The 19,627-nt window shown below is 37.0% G+C and overlaps 1 protein-coding gene across 3 annotated transcripts in view; it reads left to right on the forward strand.

Annotated features, from left to right (window-relative positions):
* The window catches only part of tbc1d22a (TBC1 domain family, member 22a), a 162,744-nt gene that overhangs the window by 53,466 nt on the left and 89,651 nt on the right, over positions 1 to 19,627 (forward strand). For all 3 annotated transcript variants that reach the window (XM_084406331.1, XM_084406333.1, XM_084406332.1), the window contains one exon: positions 16,844 to 16,950. In XM_084406331.1, the coding sequence (XP_084262457.1) occupies positions 16,844 to 16,950 (107 nt within the window). The remainder of the gene's footprint in view (positions 1 to 16,843; positions 16,951 to 19,627) is intronic.

A 19,627-nucleotide genomic window follows, 5' to 3' on the forward strand; every position in this document is an offset into this window, starting at 1 on the left:
AAACTGAAGTTAAATTCAATCCTATTGATTTGTTCTTGTAGCAAGGCTGCAGGGAACCCTTCTTGTGGTAGTCAAACTGTGTGTGGCACAGGAAAGAGTGCACCTGAACATTTTTGCAGTTTTTGATTTGCTTGAGTAGTTTTACAGAGCAATCAGCAGCAAGACTGGCCCACATTCAAGATTCTTCTGGCTAAAAAATGGCAGCTTGGACAGGAAAAGCCTGACTGGCCGACAGGAAACCGTTTTGTTTCATTTGTTTTTAAACAAAGGTGGTTGTATCTTTAGGAATTATCAAAATCGTATAAAAAAAAAAAAAAAAAAGTCATTCAAATAAATAATTTTTGAATGCTTGTATGGGTGAATTCAGTGCAATGGTACCTAAAAGTATCAGCAAAATAAGTGCATGTAGCTCGATGATCATTTTCTGAGCGTTCCAATCACTTTTGTTGAAGAAAAACCTGATAAATAAGACTTTTTTTGAAACAATAAAATTGGGTCAGACATAATTACTCTCCTGTGCGTAACAAGCACTTAATACTCCAGTCCAGTAGGTGGTAGAGAGGATTTTGCCAATACCGGTAACTAAAATGGAAAAAATATGGCCTTAACCAATATATTACCCATTTAAAGTCAATAAAAAGTCAGTCATGGTTTAGATTTAAACATTGTACTTTGCTCTTACGTTTCTAAAAAATTATAAATGGATTATTCCTGTGCAGGTTTTGCACATTTATACAGTTTGTGCATGTTTTGTCTTATGAAGCAAACGTTTAGATGTTCAAACGCAAAAACCTAGGGATGCCCTCCCTGAACATGAAATCATACTGGATCGGCACAAAGCATAAGGCCGTGTGTCCACCAAAACGTTTTTTTTTTTTTTACGCGGATGGCGTATTTTTTTCAGTTGTTTTTAATGGGAGCGCCGCATTTTTGAAACGCCATGAGTGTAACGAGGCGCTGAGTGTTTTTTTTTCACGCTGAAGCTCTGAGCGCTCGCCGTTTTTTACAGGTCGCCGAGAGTTGAAGAATTTTCAACTTTGGGTAAAACGCAGCGCTCATCACTGTCACTTTTTACCCATCCGTCCAATCACAGTGGAGGAGGGGCGGAACTAATACCACACCGACCAACCGCCACATCTGCTTGTACAACGTCAACAGATGACAACAAGCATAATAACGGAAGAAAATCATTTAAAAAAAGAGCCAGAGAAAATGTTACATTGTGTCGACATTTTAATATAGAACAGAGCCCGTCTACGGAGAGCCTTGGCACTTCCTATTAGCCCCATTGTATCGATCTTGGTTGCAGTTCCATTAGAATTCCACTGGAGGTGATCGCGGGGAGTGCAGACTGAATGGGAGTCTATGGGGCTAGACGGCTAAATGTGTCTATTTCACCCGATTGCCGTTGAGAAATCTCAGATTTTATTGTAGGTTTTGCAAGTTCAACATTGGTACTAGGTCGAACGTTGAATGAACGAGTACTTATTTCTTTTCGATTTCTTACAGGTTGAGTTGTTGTTGCCCATAACACGCTAGCATTCTGCTAATGACGTCAGCATTCTGACGTCATTGACATTTTAAAAGACTTTTTAAACCAAATAAGTGGCTCTAAAAAATCTAACACCCAGCAGTGTGTAATTTCTTTGCATCTCCTTTCGAATACAACATTCAAATTACTAGACAAAAAATTATATCCTGAGAAAAGTGGATTTTGAGGGTTTTTCGCCATAGACCTCCATTCATTCTGCACTCGCCTGCGAGCGCCCCCGCATGGACAGAGACGTGTTACTGCAGCCAGTCCAGAAACCGGAAGTAAGCAGATAGTGCCAATTCTCTTCCTATTAGACATTCTCTGTATAGAATCAACACAGAAACAAAATATGTGTGAAATGAGATACTAGTAACACTTTCACGGATATTCCGTATTGTAACAAGCAAAGCGTCTCAACTGAAAAAAAATGCTGCGCTGCCAAAACTCTCTCAAGCGCCCATAGCTAGGCGTTTTCAGCAGAGCGCCTATCGCTTTCAGCTGGATAAAAACGCTTTGGTGGACACACGGCCTAAGTGATGTATTTTTATACAAAATTGCAAATTAAGATGAAAGGCAAGTTTCCATTCTTAACCAACATATTGTAACTGTTATAAGGATTCAAACAGCTAATGTTATCTTCTAACCTTGTCTGCAAGCATGCAGTTCTCCAAAGTAGCAATAGTTGAGCAAATTAATTGTCTTAAATTGCCGTGTTATTGAATATATACATACCATTCTCTGCGCATTTTAAATCCACTTCTTCATGTACAAAGCATGTCACTACAAACTCCATGCGAAGCCTGTGACTGTTTTTATTTCACTGTTACCAATAACAGATTGTTCCACAAAGCTACTATCGGTGCTGATAAATCAGTGAAAATTATATATTGGCAAACCTCTAGTGGGTGGCGCATAAGAAAGTAACTGGATTTGCAATAACAAGAGTAAATTGACACATTTTCATTTTTGGGTGAACTAGGCTATTCCTTTAAATCTATGATACCTGCAATAATAGACTGCATCAAAGGCTGTCTGCAAGCTGTTTTACATACCACAGAAGAAAGGAGCATACAATTTTGTCTGTTTAAGTGAAAATAGTTTTTCATAAGAAGCACTAATTGCACAAGCTAATGTAGAAACATGACTTGGTTTCCTGGTGGACTGATTAAACACATCTGTTGAAAGCACTTTTGACTTGTGGAAGTTATGTAGAAATCTGATTGGAGCCATTTTCTCTCTGCAATATACATCAGACATTTTTAGTTAAAGTCATCTTCATTTGCCTTGGCTTATAGTTCTCTGTGTGAATAAAAGTTTCAGAACCACCAGACCCTTTCAATATCCCCATTCATTACTCTTTTAATCATTTGGCTTCATTTGCATAGCTCGTTAAGCTACATATGTCTATTCTATCGATATTTTTAATCTACAGTGCCGTTCTTCATGGAAGTCTCCATCTAATCAGGCAGCCACTTTGTCTCGGAAGGTTTTGTTCTTCAGCTCCTCTGTTCTTTCCGGGGTTTTTTTTTCGGACCGGAGCTGTTTTCCCATTAGGCGACTATAAAGTTTTATAATTAAAAGGAATGAGTGTGTGATGAAATGGTACGTGGAGTAGCGTGGTAAACTATTGATTCAGAAGGAAGATAATTTACATCGTCTTCATGTATAGATTCCCCAAGAGTAATGTTCTGGAGGGCAGATGTGGATCAGTGGCACAACTGTTAAAGATCGACTGAGTTAGGTGAACTATTACTGAGGACAACACCATCAGTGCTGGTTGAAGGAATAAAGAGTTCTCTTGGTGATCTGAATAGTGGAGATCAAAGATTTGAGATGCTGGTTGAAGATGGACACTATCTAGTTCTGTTGAGTTTTACTTTGAGCTGGAAAACATTCTTCATTGCGCAAAGATGGAGTGACCTTGCAACCCTAGGACTCTTGCATCATGTAAACCTTTGATAAGCTTTTGAGGGTTCCTTCAAAACTCCAGAATTTAGTGTGGTCTTTAAACTGCACTATTGTTTGGCTGGCTAGCATGAGGAGTTAGTCAATCAAAGAAGATACATGCTAGCCGATTTCCTTCACAACTCCAATTTTGGTGGAACAGCACCATTCCATCAGCTTGAGTGTTCCCGGTGGATGTCCAGCATATACCCATCCTGGAGGCACCATGGTTTAGAAAGATTCCAAATAGCCTATGTCTTTTACGTCATGTGCATTAAGTTCCCTAACCTTGCAACCGCTGACTCCTGCTTTCAGTCCATCTTCTGGAAGGCCTTTGTGGGTTGTTCATTGACTAAGTGCCACAGGCCTCCATGGTTGAATTGAACAGTTAGTGGTGTGTGACCCACAATCGAGGCCTTAATGAGGATCGGTTTGTTCGGATTTCTCGCTTTGAAGAACTCAGCCCAGTGCTGATTTTAATGCAGGTCTGATTAACTTTCCTCATTTGCTCTAACGAGTTGTTAAGTGACTGCCTTGGGATGCCTGAGATGTCTAGTGGCAGGTATTTTTCCCTCTTTTCCTCTTGGTGGAGTTCCCTCTGAGACTTGCCCTAGCCCTGTTGCTAGGTTAAAAGATGCCAGCAGATTGATTTTGTTAAATAATGCACAACTTTCCACTTAACAAGTTTGACCTTCAGGTTTTGACAGTTTTGCTTTTAAAGCACACTAATTTGCTGTAGAGCAATGCAACAGTGTTATCAAATAATGTCATATAACATTAATAAATTGTACAATGTTAAAAACCTAACATTAAAAGTACTAACATAAATTTTGGTTTGACGGTATGTGTGTCTATATATATATATATATATATATATATATATATATATATATACACCTTCAACATTTCTCACATTATCACAGTTTATTCGCTATAGTTTAGAAAATGATAATTAAATATGACTAGAAGTCGGAGTTATCAAATCAGTTGATATTTCACTGGTTTTGTCCAGCTTTCTGTTAGGCTATCTCACAAATGAATTGGGTTGATAAGATAATACCAATTTAGGTCAACCAATTACCAAGAAATGCTTAATTTTGTTCAGTCTGTGGTGTAAAAAGGTCGCATTAGCAATTAAAGAAAACACACTTTAGCAAAACATGGTCAGGTCAAAGTGTCTGAATAAATTTTGTTCCCAAATTGTTATAAATCTTTACTGGTAGTCCACTGTCACAGTTTACTTTATTTTGCTATCCTCACTTACATAAATGAACGATATTGTACACACACTAGTATATATATCTGGTGTCTGAATAATTTTTGGTTTGACTGTATAGCCAAATAGCATAATATTAAGGGATAACATAATGTAACCGTAATGGAAAATGTAACCGTTACAAATAATATAACAGCATTTTTGTCACATTATGTTCAATGTGACATTAACAGGATAACGCAACATTAACAAATAAAATAGCTGTAACAAATAATCAAGAATTAACCAGCAGTGTAACATTAATTAATAACACAATGTAACAGATAATGTTATGCTGTGGAAAAGCATAATGTTAAGGAATAACAAAATAACATATAATATAACATTAACAAATAACAACCATAACAAATAATGTAACATAACACTGCTAATTAGCATAGTGGTAAGTTATAACATAGCAATAGCTCATCAACAAATAACTAGGATTACATAATCTAACAGAAATAGATAATGTAATTACATCATTACATAATTAACAAATAACGTTAACAGATAACATAACATTAACTTTGAAACGATTCATTCTCTGTAAGCTTCCCATTTGTCTTCTTCCATAAGCTGAGCTATGTCTAGCTTTTTGAGCTGCATATTCATTTTTTTTTTTTCATCTCTGAGTGTAAAATGCCAAGAATGATCAGGAAAAATTGCCCTGTCATAAAGTCATTCGTTTTCTCTGACTAATCACGGTTATTGAATATTTTTGGATCTAGTTTAATTACTTGGCTATAAAAAGCTATAAATTGAATTCCTGCGCAGATCCTAGCTCTGAGAAATCACTTTTTTGTTCATTTACATCTGTGAAACGTGTCATGCTTGACTTGGTGTAGTTTATAACAATTAACAAAATAATTTCTTGGAGTATTCTATGGAAATGTCACTTGGTCACCCGTGAAAAATGTTTCGGAATTATCAATTTATTTACTTTTGGTGTCAATTTACAAGTACAGTTTTATTGTCTGGCCATGCTTTTAATGGCTCATGAGTTTCCCATTACAGTACATGTAATGATTCCCCTTTTGCTTCTAATAAAGGCAAATTAATTCTTTAATGGGCTAATCTTGCATAATATATCACACTCAGGGAAGTTCAACTCTTTTACTGCTGCTCTTGCATTCTAAGGTTGTAGAGGCAGCGAATGAGTTGTGGTGTTTATCCTGTATTTTTAAGTCTCCACACTCTCAAATCAAAATATTTCAAGCATTGAGGTTTATTGGACTCCAGCCGTTCTGCATAACGCACTCCCACTCTTGCACACAGAGCAGCAATAAAAACATCGTAACATTTCTGAAGTCACAACAATTGCTATGGTTACATGTCCAGGGAGCCATTTATGCCACTGGTGAGCAGTTTTGAGGCCCAAAAAACTACTGCAGTTTTGCAGAATTTTTTATGTAGTCTTAAGTGGATCCATGGACCAAAACCCACACAAGAGCCATAACCTCCCTATGAGTCTGTTGCAGATGAAGACACTTTGTATTGATTTGTCTTCGTTGCATTTTTATTTGCTTTTCTTTTGCACAAATTTGAATTTTTCTGCATATTCGCTGAGGGAAAGCAACTCTCCATGGCATTTTGTCTTTACCTGCTCTTCTGTTCACTTAAGGCTGGATATATTTGTTCAAAATACTGAATAAATAGTAATAATTTGAAATAGTAATACAGCTGTTTTTCTATGTAATTTTTTATTGTCATTTATTCCTGAATTTTCCGCAGCCTAATTTTAATAGGCTGGCCCCTAAAGTTTTGTACAGTAGTGTATAATACATTCTAAGTTAAATAATATTCTCCTTTTCTTTTCTTCACAAGAATTCTAGTCTGAAAAGAAAAATCCCTCATCATTTTCCAGAATCGATTGACCGATTTTCGCCTGGCCTATAATAACTGCCGAAAACCACGTTTATAATTCCATTGAGGCACTTTAGTCATATCTAGAGACCAGAGAATTTGATAAAGACGTGGGCTGTGTCCGAAAACGCTCCCTATACACTTAAATAGGGCACTATTTGAGGGGACAGCCATTTGTAGTGGTGTCCAAAACCATAGTGGACATTATTGAGTGCACTCATTCAATCCCATAACGCACCGCAATAACGAGTGTATGACCGATGTACGCTCAACGACTAGAGAATACCCATAATGCACTGTGAGAGTCGCACGCTGAATGAATTCACGTGTTTTGCCGGGAGATGGCACCCGCAGCTGAATCAATTATCCATCCATTTTCCAAACCACGCTGGTCCAGCGTATTATCATACAAGTATAAATTCCTTTTAAATGTATTATTAAATTGATTAATTAAGGTTTATACATGTTAGTTATGACAGAGTTTCAAATGATTATTATTAAACGGCAAGCACAAACAAGCAGAAGCGGCAGCCCTTCCGGCGCACTCAGTGTCCGAATTCACTCGCTCGTTTTCATTCACTCCTTCAAGTGGACTATATTAGTGGAGTAATGTAGGGAATAGTGAAAGAGGTTATAGGGGGCGATTTCGAACACAGCATTGGACTTTTTTGACATTGCCATTAAGGAACCACCTGAAATATCTTTGCAATCAATTAGGAAAGCCCAGTCAACCACCCACAACACCCTAGCATCCAGGCAAGCACCTCTCACATCGTCTTCAGATTGCCAGTAACCAAAATCTGGTATCTCTGTGAGTTTATTTCTTTGACTGAACCCTTTTTAAAAAGCAAAACAACAACAGAAAATACTTACCTAATTAAGTCCCAGAGGGGGTATTTGTCCCTCAAAAAAGGCTGTTTTGGTGTTTGTGGAACATGAAATGAGTTAGTTTGGGCCCCTCCTCAAAACTTCCTCTTGGAACTTCCAGCCAGACTCGTTCATCTGTTCTCATTTCAGATTCTTCCTCTCTTACACTGACTTTTTCTTCATTACAACTTGATGATGATCTCCATAAATCACATATGGATCTACACCTCATCTTTCAGCTCAACTACAGTAATTACCAACCCAACGATCGTTATTTTACCGTGTTGAAATGGCGTGTTTGCCGAGTTGAGTTCCATGTTAATTAACCTTGCCTTCAATTACACATTTGTGAATTCTGTTCGATACTCATTAACCAACACAGGGGGCAGTAGTGGGTGGTACCGGGTTAAAACCTTAAGGACATCTTTGGGGGTCAAATTGCATAATCCTCCAGAAAGCTCCTCAGGGCTGTCTTGGGCGATGGTTTAAAAGGCTGTTGAAAGCTTACCGCGTCCTTTAACCTGATGTTGACCGTATACGTTAGCCTGCAAAAAGAGGGCATATGGCGCTACAGGGATGTGTAGAGTCAGACGTCAGTAATGATTCCAGCTCCTTGCAGTTGGATGCTTCAGCATGCCAAGGGGAATCTACCCTTCGCCCCCGTATGCAGAAAGAAGATGCAGGCCAACAGGAACTGATAGCAGAGGCCAAAGAGCCTGGCTCTAGTTGAAGGGATTTATTGTGCTTACAGCCTCTTTATGGTTACCTCACTTTGACAGTTCTGTCTCTATTTATATTTGTGTTTACTGAAAGGATCATACTGAAGGAATGAACTGTTACTCAAAGGTTTTTGTCTAATTCATGTATTCATGGATTTGTGGACATTCCCTCATCATATCCCTTAAACTATATCCTCAGCACTTACAAATTCAGAAACTATATAATCAATTTTCAGTTTTTCAGTCGGTATGCATCGTTAAATACCAAGTACTCATTAACCATATCCTCAGGTTATCCATTGGTTGTTGGGGAACTTGATCCAGTAAAGAGACCTGTGTGCACAATGAAAACCAGGGGTCGTATTTCTTATTTAAAGGATCATAACACACTAAAACACGTTTTTTTTTTTTATGTTTACACGTATATTCTGGTTGCACATTGTTGAAAACAGTGATAGCACTCATTATGTTAATTGATAACTGGCTATTTTTGCGTGATTTTTTTTATTTTAATTAGTTTTTTTCTGAGCCTTTTTGTTCTTCTGGTTTGAAACACCACAAAATGTGAGATAAATAAGCCAACTACGTCATTAGTTTCTAAGAGTTCTTCACATTACTCATGAAAAGGAACTCTTTGCGTCCAATCATTGCTCTGTATTATGCATGAGATTCATAATTCAAATGTTTCGGACACTTTTATTAACTTCTGAACTTCAGTTTATTAACACAAAATGGTTGTTTGCCTTAGTTCGAATGTGGTCGAAGCTGGAGTTTGGCGACCAACGTGTATGGAAAATATGTCATGTAACAACGTGTGGAATGAGCAGTTAACGACGCAATGAATTTAACAAAATTCACAGTTCATATCCAGAGCTGAGATATTAATACTGAGATATAAATACCCAGTATTTAGGTTTTTATAGACGTATTTCATTCACGCTATTGCTCCAAGCATGTACCAGCACAGTGTATGGGCAAATGCCATCTGGTCTTTTTCAAATCAAAAGGAGATTATATTCATTTTTATAACAGATCTTTCATGCTGAATGTGAAACGATTGACTGCCTTCAGCTAATTCACTCCTTCACGATAGGTGGCGCTGACTGAGAATAAATTTTTTCTCATGTATGTATCTCGTTTTTTTCCCCATTTGGCTTTAACATCGTCCGCTGCACAACATACAACAGTAAATTAAGATAAATAAAGTTTGGTACTACACAGAAACCATCATGGAGTGCGTGTAATAACTTCCGACTGCGATCTAAAGTGGATTTTGATTAAATAATGGGCCTACGTACATTATTTGTGCCGTTTTATAATAAACTGAACGCTACACTTGCTTAGCATTTGACATGTAAGCATTTATCATTCTTTATTGTTATATAAATACCCCGAACCATTTGAAAAACACATGTCATATATTAATCATATATTTATTTGGCGTCATGTTTTATCCGTAGAAACGTTTCTCTCAGTTGTTTATGTTAAGACAATATCGTCATTCAGAATGGCAGGCGTTATGATCACATAATATGATTGACAGCTCTAGAGCGAATGAGCTCTCTGACTCTGACACACACAGAAGAAAACAGCACTCTGTACGCTGTTTCAAGCTCTTCAGAAAATATATAGAAAGTGATAATCTGTATAAAGATCATGTAAGAATTTATTATTTTATTTCTTCTTTTTTTTAATACAACTGTGACTGTCACAAGCCGTCAGGTTGGGCTTTGATGAAAACAGAAAGTTAATGTTGCTCCTGGTTTATTTATTTATTTTAAAGTAGACCAGATTCTCAATAGGTCCCTCTCTTAATTCAAGTTTCAATCAAAAACTCATCAACACATTGAAACATTGCACTCATCCAGCCCCTTCACTTAGACTTTAAGAGTGGTTAAATTTGTCTTCAAAAAGATCTCTAATTTCAGTCAATAGTACAATCTTGTCAAATCTGCTGGAGTTCTCGACTTAAGATCCAGCTCTAGTTAAACACACCTTAACAGCCAATCAAGGTTTTTAGACTTACTAGAAACCTCCAAGATAAAAAAGTACACTGGCGAGGAGACTAGATGCCGTTTTTGAAGAGTGGCTTCAGTACCCTGAATAAACTGCTTTTGTGATGAAACAGCTTATCACCTAATGAATTAACAGTCTATCGGCTAATTTTCAACATGTTTGCCATCATTTTGGGTTAATTTATTGGAATTCACGCCAAAAAAAAAAAATGCTATTTTATAACAGAAGGCACAGTCAGTTTCTATTATTTGGCTATATGTCAAACATTTTCTCTCGAATCTCCATCTGTATTTGTATGGTAAACAAAACTGTATTAACTTAAAGTCTTATATTAAGCCTGAAAGAGCAGAAAGCAATGATGACGGGAATTAGCAGGGTTTATCGAATTATCTTAGTTACGTTTGTTTCAATGCTCAGACTGTGTCTGAACTTACTTCCAGAGGACTTTGTCTAAACTTTGTCTGAACCTCATCTAAACAGCACAAATCCCAGTGTTAATTTACCATAGCGATGGGAATAGAAAATCACTGCTTTATACCATCATTAAAAACCTAGAAATTCATCTCTAACTCAAGGAGACAAATATCCCTTAAAACCACAATCATTAAACAATCGCTAACTGCGCTGAGAATTCTGGGCCGAGAACAGTTTGTATTCATGCCGTGCCGAACAAAGCTCAAGTGGAAATTCAACTGGAACCATTCTTAGAACAGTTCAGGCCGACGGTGGAAAAAGCTGCTTTTTATAAAAAGCATATGCAGTATTTTTTTCCCTTTAAGGCTGATATTTGGTCAGAACCTCACTACACAGGCCTCAACCAACTGTAACATGGAGATGTTTTAGTGGACATGCAGACCTTCACATATTTGATGCGTGACCTTCACGTCTTTACATATTTCTTCAAAATGAAAATCCTGTCATTATTTTCTCAGCCTCAAGTTGTTTCAAACCTGTATGAATTTCTATCTTCTGCTGAACACAAAAGATGATATTTTGAAGAATGTCGGTAACCAAACAGTTGATGAGCCCCATTGACTTTTAATAGTATTTTATTTTTATTTTTATTTTTTCTATTATGGAAGTCAATGGTGTCCATCAACTCTCTGGTAACCGACATTCTTCAAAATATCTTCTTTTGCGTTTAGCAGAAGATAGAAATTCATACAGGTTTGGAAAAATTCATACAGGTTTGGAACAACTTGAGGCTGAGAAAATGATGACAGGATTTTCATTTTTCAGTGAACTGTTCCTTTAATGCTGCTAGTTTGAGTAAAAAAAAAAAAAAAAAAAAAAAAACCAAGCTCAAGATAAAATAGAAATATCACTATAAAATGTAAAGTGTAAATGATTTCATCATTATAATAATAATTAGTCAAATAATTACAAATTACTAAGTTCCTCATTTTATTGTGTAGAAAATATTCAGAGTAAAGTCTACTGCAGTCTTGACATTGTTCAGACCTGTGGCATTAATAAATCATTAAAAACATAACCTGAATAAATGCATTGGATAAAAAAAAAGAAAAAAAAAAGAGTATTATTACCTATTGATTATATAATATACGAGGAGATTGTAAATCCACTGCTTCATAGTGCTCAGCGGTCCATTAACTTTACCCAAAAGTTATCAATCAGTACTCATACGTCCTTTAACCGTTCAGAAAACTCTTCTAGAAAAATTTAATTTAATTTAGCAATGCAATTGAAAAGACCTTTAAGGTGAGACACTACAGGTGAATAGGGTAACATTTTTAACTAGCAGATATCACCATGAAACTTCCCCAGTTGATTACCTACATTAAGATGAGAAAAAAATTTATTACAAGTTTTCTGTAATTTAATGTTTAAATATGCAAATGAGGCAATGTCTAATTAAATATGCGCTAATTTGCATATGTTTAAAAAAACGAAATCTGAGTATTGGATAAAGCCAGGTAAAAAAAATAAAAAATAATCATTGTGTTCACATATTAGATGGGGGAAAAAATTACAGAGGGATTTATGGATATCTACTTTTGTTATCCTGTAAATCAGAAAATACTGTCAATAGCCTTAAAAAAAGGATTTTCGCCATGTTTTTTGGAATAAAATGTTATATAAATCAGGCTAGGAATAATATATTTTCAAATCCCTCTGTAAATGTCTTCATAATATAACTAGGTACAAGACTGGAAAGTTTGGTGTGTATATAGGTGCTACTGAAGTGGAGATTTCGGACTTGGAGTATGAGAGAAAGGTCATTTTGAGAAAACGGGCTTTAAAGATTTATCATCAGCCAATGAGATTGCGCATTCAGCCCTTTTACTTTCACGATTGGTTGCTGATAAAAAGGAAATGGCCATATTTGGATCCGACAGGATTGTACAGGAGAGAGAGCGCTTCCTAACGGTGCATGTGATGACAGGGTGCCGGCAGAGATCGCGGAGCAGCGTGTTGATTAAGAACGCCAACTTTTGTAGAATTTATGAGAAATCTACAGACGCAAACAGACAAAGTGTAATAAAATAAAGACCTAAATGTGTATTTCGGACTTTTTTTCACCACAAGTCTGAAAGAAGACATGTTATTGAAGACAAATATCCAAAAATCTCAAAATTGACCAGTAAAAAAAAAACGATGTTTTTGCCTGCCGTGTCTCGCCTTAAATAATTACAAAAACAAATGAATTTCAAGCAATTTCATCAAAGAATTCTGAAAAAAAAAATGACCATGGTTTCCACAAAATACCATTAAGCAGTACGGCTGGTTTCAACATGATAATAACAAGACATGTTTCCTAAGCGTTAAATGTATGAATTATGATAACTACGTTTATCAACCGATCATTGCAGCACTTTAACCTGTGTAACTTGTGTAACTCGTAAAGTGGCAATATGTCAGCAAAGACCTTTGGGATATGATTTTTTGCAGAAGGCAGTACAGTTGGTATGTTGTCGACTCTGGTCTGTATCTTTACAGACATCTGCTCTATTCCTTCGCAGTGCGTCCAGACAGATGGTGCGACGGTGACTTCACAGGGTGGAACTGTGGTCACGGAGTCGTGCGCCTTCTGTTTTTGTGAATTTGTGTTTATGCGTACATGTATGTGTGTGAACCTTCTTATTCTCACTTCAGCAATGCTTTTCAGTTCATTTAACAGTGCCATACTTCATTGAGTCACCTCTGGAAAACGTGACAATAAATAAGAACCAAAAAGATGTGCGAATCTGTGTATTGTGAACGCAAGGATAATGTTTCCAGGAAAGTATTTAGATCTCATGTCATCGCATTCAATTGAAAAGAGAAGTTAGTAAAGATCTAGGATCAATTGTTTGCAGATGCTACTTGCTTTGATATTTGACTCATTTTTGCAATGGTTTTTAAAGCCCACATAGGTGTCAACAGTATAAAACAGATGTACACTCACCTAAAGGATTATTAGGAACACCTGTTTAATTTCTCATTAATGCAATTATCTAATCAACCAATCACATGGCAGTTGCTTCAATGCATTTAGGGGTGTGGTCCTGGTCAAGACAATCTCCTGAACTCCAAACTGAATGTCAGAATCCGATCCAATTCAGAGCCACCGAATGACGAATACGAAAAAAACGCACACGAAAATTTTGGACTCAGTGTGCAAGGACCTTAACACTTGATTTAAAGCTGCAGTCCGTAACTTTTGGTGTTCTAACGGTTAAAAAAACAAAACTGCGTGAGTCTTGCCGAAGAACATTGTAGCCGGAACTACTTTCGCCTGTTTGTCTATGACGAGTCACGCAGGTACTGTGCTACACGATTAATCGCATTCAAAATAAAAGTTTGTGTTAACATAATATATGTGTGTGTACTGTGTATGATATATATAAATACACACATACGCATACATATATTTAAGAAATATTTGCATATATATACATACACATACACATACACATAAATATACATATACACATACACATACACATACACATACACATACATATACATATACATATACATACACATACACATACATATACATATACGTACACACATACATATACATAAGTTATATATAAAACAAATATATATATATATATATATATATACATGCATGCATGCATGTGTGTGTGTATTAATGATATACAAAATAATTATAAACAGTACACACACATATATTATGTAAACACACACTTTTATTTTGGATGCGATTAATCTCGGTTAATCGGACTGCAGCAGCTTTAACATATTATTTTATAACCCTATAAAGCCTTCTGTATCATATTTGATATGCAATTTTCTAAGTCCTCTAAATCATCAACATGATCACAATTTAGCTAAATCAATCTACTAAATGTCTTCTGTCCTTTGATTAATGGATCATACTTTTTTTGTAGCAAATAGAAAGGCATTTAGTATAATTTTAAAAATGTTCCCCTTCAGGTAATGATACATTTGTCTTTTTGCCATGGATTTTTTTCTTTTTTTTTATAATAGCATAATAGCTTTTGTATTGATATTAAATATTTCAGGATGATAATTTACTGGACTGAAGTCTGATTTTAGAATAAATAAAAACTACAGAGCTTTAACCATAAAACTAATCAATGAAATATAATTTTAATATGACATACTATTGGGAGATGTAGAGTAAGAACTGATATTTATAAGCATTCTATGCAAGTAGTCTGCTATAGGTCTAGTGTAATAAAAATCCCATTGATTTACATTACAAGCTATTAGGCTTAACATTACAATATTAGGCTTCACAGGGTTAATATTGTAATTTACTGCAATGACATTCAGACTTTCTGAGGCCACTGCATACAAGACTGCTGCTAATACCACAAACACATCATTTACTTGCAACTCCCCAGTTGCCCACAGGAGGTGCTGTTGTCTTGTTTTATGTGTTCATCTTCTGATCAGCACCTCTTTGTGTGTCCTTGTTTTGTGATGAGTGAAAGTGCTGTTAAGGGACTCTCACAACTAGAGAGATTAACACTGCCTTATTAAAGCCCCACACACACACACACTCAGATGCCTCGTGAGTACTTTCATTCCTGAGCGGAAGGCCGTTATGTGAAAGCACAATGAGTTTGTCTGCCATTTGGAGGTCATTCAGGCCTAAACTCTACAGATTCTTAAATTTTCTCGCCGTATCTCGGGAGGCGTACTCCATCTTGGCTTCCTCTCCCGTCTAGGATGAGCGTAGATGACCAGTGGCATTTTCCACTGTACTAATGCAGTGGGCGGCCTGGAAACTGGACGGCCGTTTGCTAAACTGCAGCGCTGCGAATATTCCCAGCAGCCCCACTGGTCCTGTCAGCCAGAGCTCGCTGTACTCTTTAAGGTTAGACTCATGTTGCCAAGGAGACAGAGCAGCACTGTGTGTGTGTGTGTGTGTGTGTGTGTGTGTGTATGTGTGTCTGTAGTTCTATGATATCCTTCCTCTGCTCAACCTGTGACTTGCCTGTCAGAGCCGCGGTTTGACTCATTCGCAGTGGTTACTAAATAAATCTATAGTTATAGTGGCTTTTGCCCCGGGAAAATAATTTTTGACGTTTAGTAAAGAAAATTATTTGTGTGTTTGATATGGGAAATTATTAACCTGTTCACTATTTTCTTTATCATAATGCCATATTATTCCACATAATGTGGAAACATGCAAGGTTTGGGATGTCAAATTGAAATGGGAGTTTTCTTGCTTTTAAATGTGCCAGTGCTATTGTCACTTACTAAAACTGAAATCATAAAGGTACTTGTAATAAAATAAAATATAAGTAAATCCCAGCTAGTTGCCAAGGAATCATTTCTCATTTTCTTTATTTAACTTGAAGTACTAAATAAAATAAATATACATATATAATGATCCTTCTAATTAAAAAAAAAAAATGCAATGATTAAAACTTCAAATGAAAATGGAGAACGTGTGTGTGTGTGTGTGTCAGAGAGAGAGAAATGGGCACACAAAACTTTTACTACTATTATAACATATTAAACATATTTATGCAAATGATTTGTTTGTATTTGTTCTTACATACTATTGTATTTGAAAGTAATGACACAATCAGGACGAGAGGCTTGTAAAATGAGGTCCAAAAACATCTGTGACCTATTCAAAAACGTCAACATGAGCAAGAACACACTCTTGAGTACAAACATCTCCTCATTTATGATTTGTTTGTGCCATTTTATTATTTAAATCTGTGTAGATTTGTTGCGCGGGATTGATTGATTAATAATTTATTTCCTCTTTTAATTACGTTTTACTAGATTTATTCTAAAATATGTGCAACAAAATGCTTAAATTGCATATATCCAGCACATGGTCTTGTGTAGCATCCTTAAAAATAAAAAATAAAGGTCTTTGCAGATTAAGGCTTTTCTAGGACACTTTGCCGTTTATTTCTGCTGATCACTTTAAATGTTTGGCAATGCGAATCACCGCCATCAGTGTAAATACACTTGGCAATGGTCAAAAAAATTGGCAATGTTCAGGACATTTCTGTGTTACAACTGCTGTGCATTTGTGTGTTAAGCTGTTTTAATAAAGAAAAATGCCCTCCAATTCTACTGTATCTCACATTTGAAGATTTCCGTAGTGAGGGTTAATCTTTCTATACTCTTTCTTTGTCTCTGTCTCTTTCTTATTTTCTTTTGTCTTTTGGCTCTTTGCAGAGGAAGAGGTGGAAAATTTCAATGTTTCCAGCTTACAGGAAGAGGTGTTGCGGAACATCGAGGCTGACAGCTTCTGGTGCATGAGCAAGCTCCTGGACGGGATTCAGGTAAATTGATTCCCTATCTGCCAGCGGTCGGGCCTGATACATTCACTCTGTGTGTGTGTGTGAGAGAGAGAGAGAGAGTAGAGCACCGCTGGGAAAGAGACGAATGTGTCGCGGCGAGATTCCCCTGCGTGTAGGCGCCCCGTTCCTTTTCCTCTCCTTGCCTTTCCTCGCTTGGCCCTGTCCAGGAATAAAATCCATGATGAATATTCTCACTCTGCACCACAGGACGTAACCTCCTTATCCAAAGGGCCTGGCGGTGCGCGAATTGTCATGGGAAAGCAAAGCGACCCCCCCACCCCCTCCGCCCCACATTCACTTTGTCTTGCCTGCCTCGTCTCTAATTGATTTAAGGCCATAAAACACCCGTGTTGTTTACGCAGCAGAGACTCACTTTGCGGTATGAAGGTAGGTGGTTACGATCCTCATAGCCATATTTCCACAGTCCTCTCCCGGAAGACAGTGAAAGATTCCCGTGCGGCCTGGTCTGTCACTTTTGTTTCTCGTTGTTGATAAAAGACTCTGTAATTGGGTGTTTCTGCAACTAATGGACCCTTTTGGCCTTGTGGACTTAGAAATTAAACTCACTTAAAACACGTTTTTTTCACTTAACTGGTTAATTTAATTTGTCCACTAACGGTGTCAGACAGCAGGAGAGGAAGATCATTTAGTTGTTTTTCCTCTGTTTTTGCAAACTGTTATTAGAAAATGTCATTTGGAATACAATTTCAAACTTGTTTGTTTTGCTAAAGCCTATTCATAATTCAAATTTTATGAGCATGATTGCTTTGTTCCAAAAAACAGATTCAATGTTGCGGACATACCTAGGGGCCGGGCAGTGTGGAAATGAAAATTTCCTGATAATTTACTCATCCCCACGTCATCCAAGATGTTCATGTCTTTATTTCTTCAGTCGAAAAGAAATTAAGGATTTTGAGGAAACATTTCAGGATTGTTCTCCTTATCATGGACTTCAATGGGGACAAACAGGTTAAAGATCCAAATTGCAGTTTCAAATGCAGGGAATAAGGGTCTTATCTAGCGAAACGATTGATTTTCAAAAAAAAATTACATTTATGTACTTTTTAACTACAAATGCTCGTCTTGCACTAGCTGTGATGCGCCACGCATTACATAATCATGTTGAAAGGTCATGTCCTCATTGTTTTACCTTTTATTTCTTAAAAAAAAATTGTAAATGGCATTTGACTTAGTCTTTGCACGTTCGCTTTGTAAACACTAGGTCAGTACTTCCGCGTGACCTTTCAACGTGATTACGTACACTCTCTGAAAAAAAGGTACAAAAGCTGTCACTGGGACAGTACCCTTCAAAAGGGTTCTAATATGTACCATTTGGGTACTAATATGTACATGTTTGGTACCAATATGTACCTTTGAGGGACTTATATGCACTCTTTAGGTATAAAGGTGTACCTTTTGAAAAGTGACTTGTACCTTTTTTTCTGAGAGTGTAATGCGTGGCGCATCACAGCAAGTGCAAGACGAGCCTGTGTGGTTAAAAAGTATATAAACGTTTATTTTATTTAGAAAATGACAGATCGTTTAGATGGATAAGACCCTTATTCCTCTGCTGGGATCATGTAAAGCCATTTGAAGCTGCATTGAAACTGCAGTTTAGTTCCCGTTGAAGTCCACTATATGGAGAAAAATCCTGGAATGTTTCCTCAGAAACCTTAATTTCTTCTCGACTGAAGAAAGAAAGACATGAACATCTTGGATGATGTGGGGGTGAGTAAATTATCAGGAAATTTTCATTCTTAAGGGAACTAATCCTTTAAAATGCGTTTTGGTCGATCGGATCACAAGTGGACGATGCTAAATACAGGTGTAAACGGGGTCTAAAATGTTTTGAGCACCACTTCCAGAGGTAGTCAAAAACTAGTCACAAGTGATATTTACCTTGATTTGTCATTTTCTTGGCTTGCTCTCCATTTACACTGTTATAAACTTAAAGGTGAACTAAGTAACTTTTTTACCTTAACTGAACAGCTTCGGAGTCATTGGAATGGTTATATTACTTATTTCGGGTTGAATGGTGGTCGTTTCGCACTCCCCTGGTGCCCGTGAGCGGAAAATCCGCACTCGCAACTTTGAGCCGGCGGGCCACCGGCCGCCGCGTCAGAAAGTATCGCGTGAAATCAGGTCTCGCGATGTAAACAATTGCTTTACGGCCAAAAGAAATCTGCTAAAATGCTGTCATTATTGCTCTCCCTCACGCTGTCCGAACCCGAATGAAGAAGACGTTTTAAAGAATATCCCATCTGCTTTGATGTCGTTGATCTACTAGCCTCTGGTGTCTGAGAATCGCCAACGAGTTTTTACAACAGTGTTGTCAAATATCTATTCCGAAGCTGTGGGGGGAGCTCTAGAGAGAAACCTGCGAGCAAAAAAGCGAGAATACAGTGAAGAAATCCCGAAACTACTGAGCCCCGCTTTAAGTCATATTCGCACAGGATTATCAGGGGACCTCGTGTGATTTAGAAATTACCCACCCACCTCTGAATTTCGTGTCTTTACTCAAATTTACTGACTTATCTCCCAGATATGATGTCAATAGGCTATTGCTTGGAAATGTCTTGTCGTTAATATAGGTCTAGCTGTATGATACATCATAAACAGAAGCATGTTCCTTACCGCATGCTGCTATACATGTCATTCG

This window comes from Rutilus rutilus, assembly GCF_951802725.1.
Source record: "Rutilus rutilus genome assembly, chromosome: 4".
Classification (NCBI taxonomy): Eukaryota; Metazoa; Chordata; class Actinopteri; order Cypriniformes; family Leuciscidae; genus Rutilus; species Rutilus rutilus.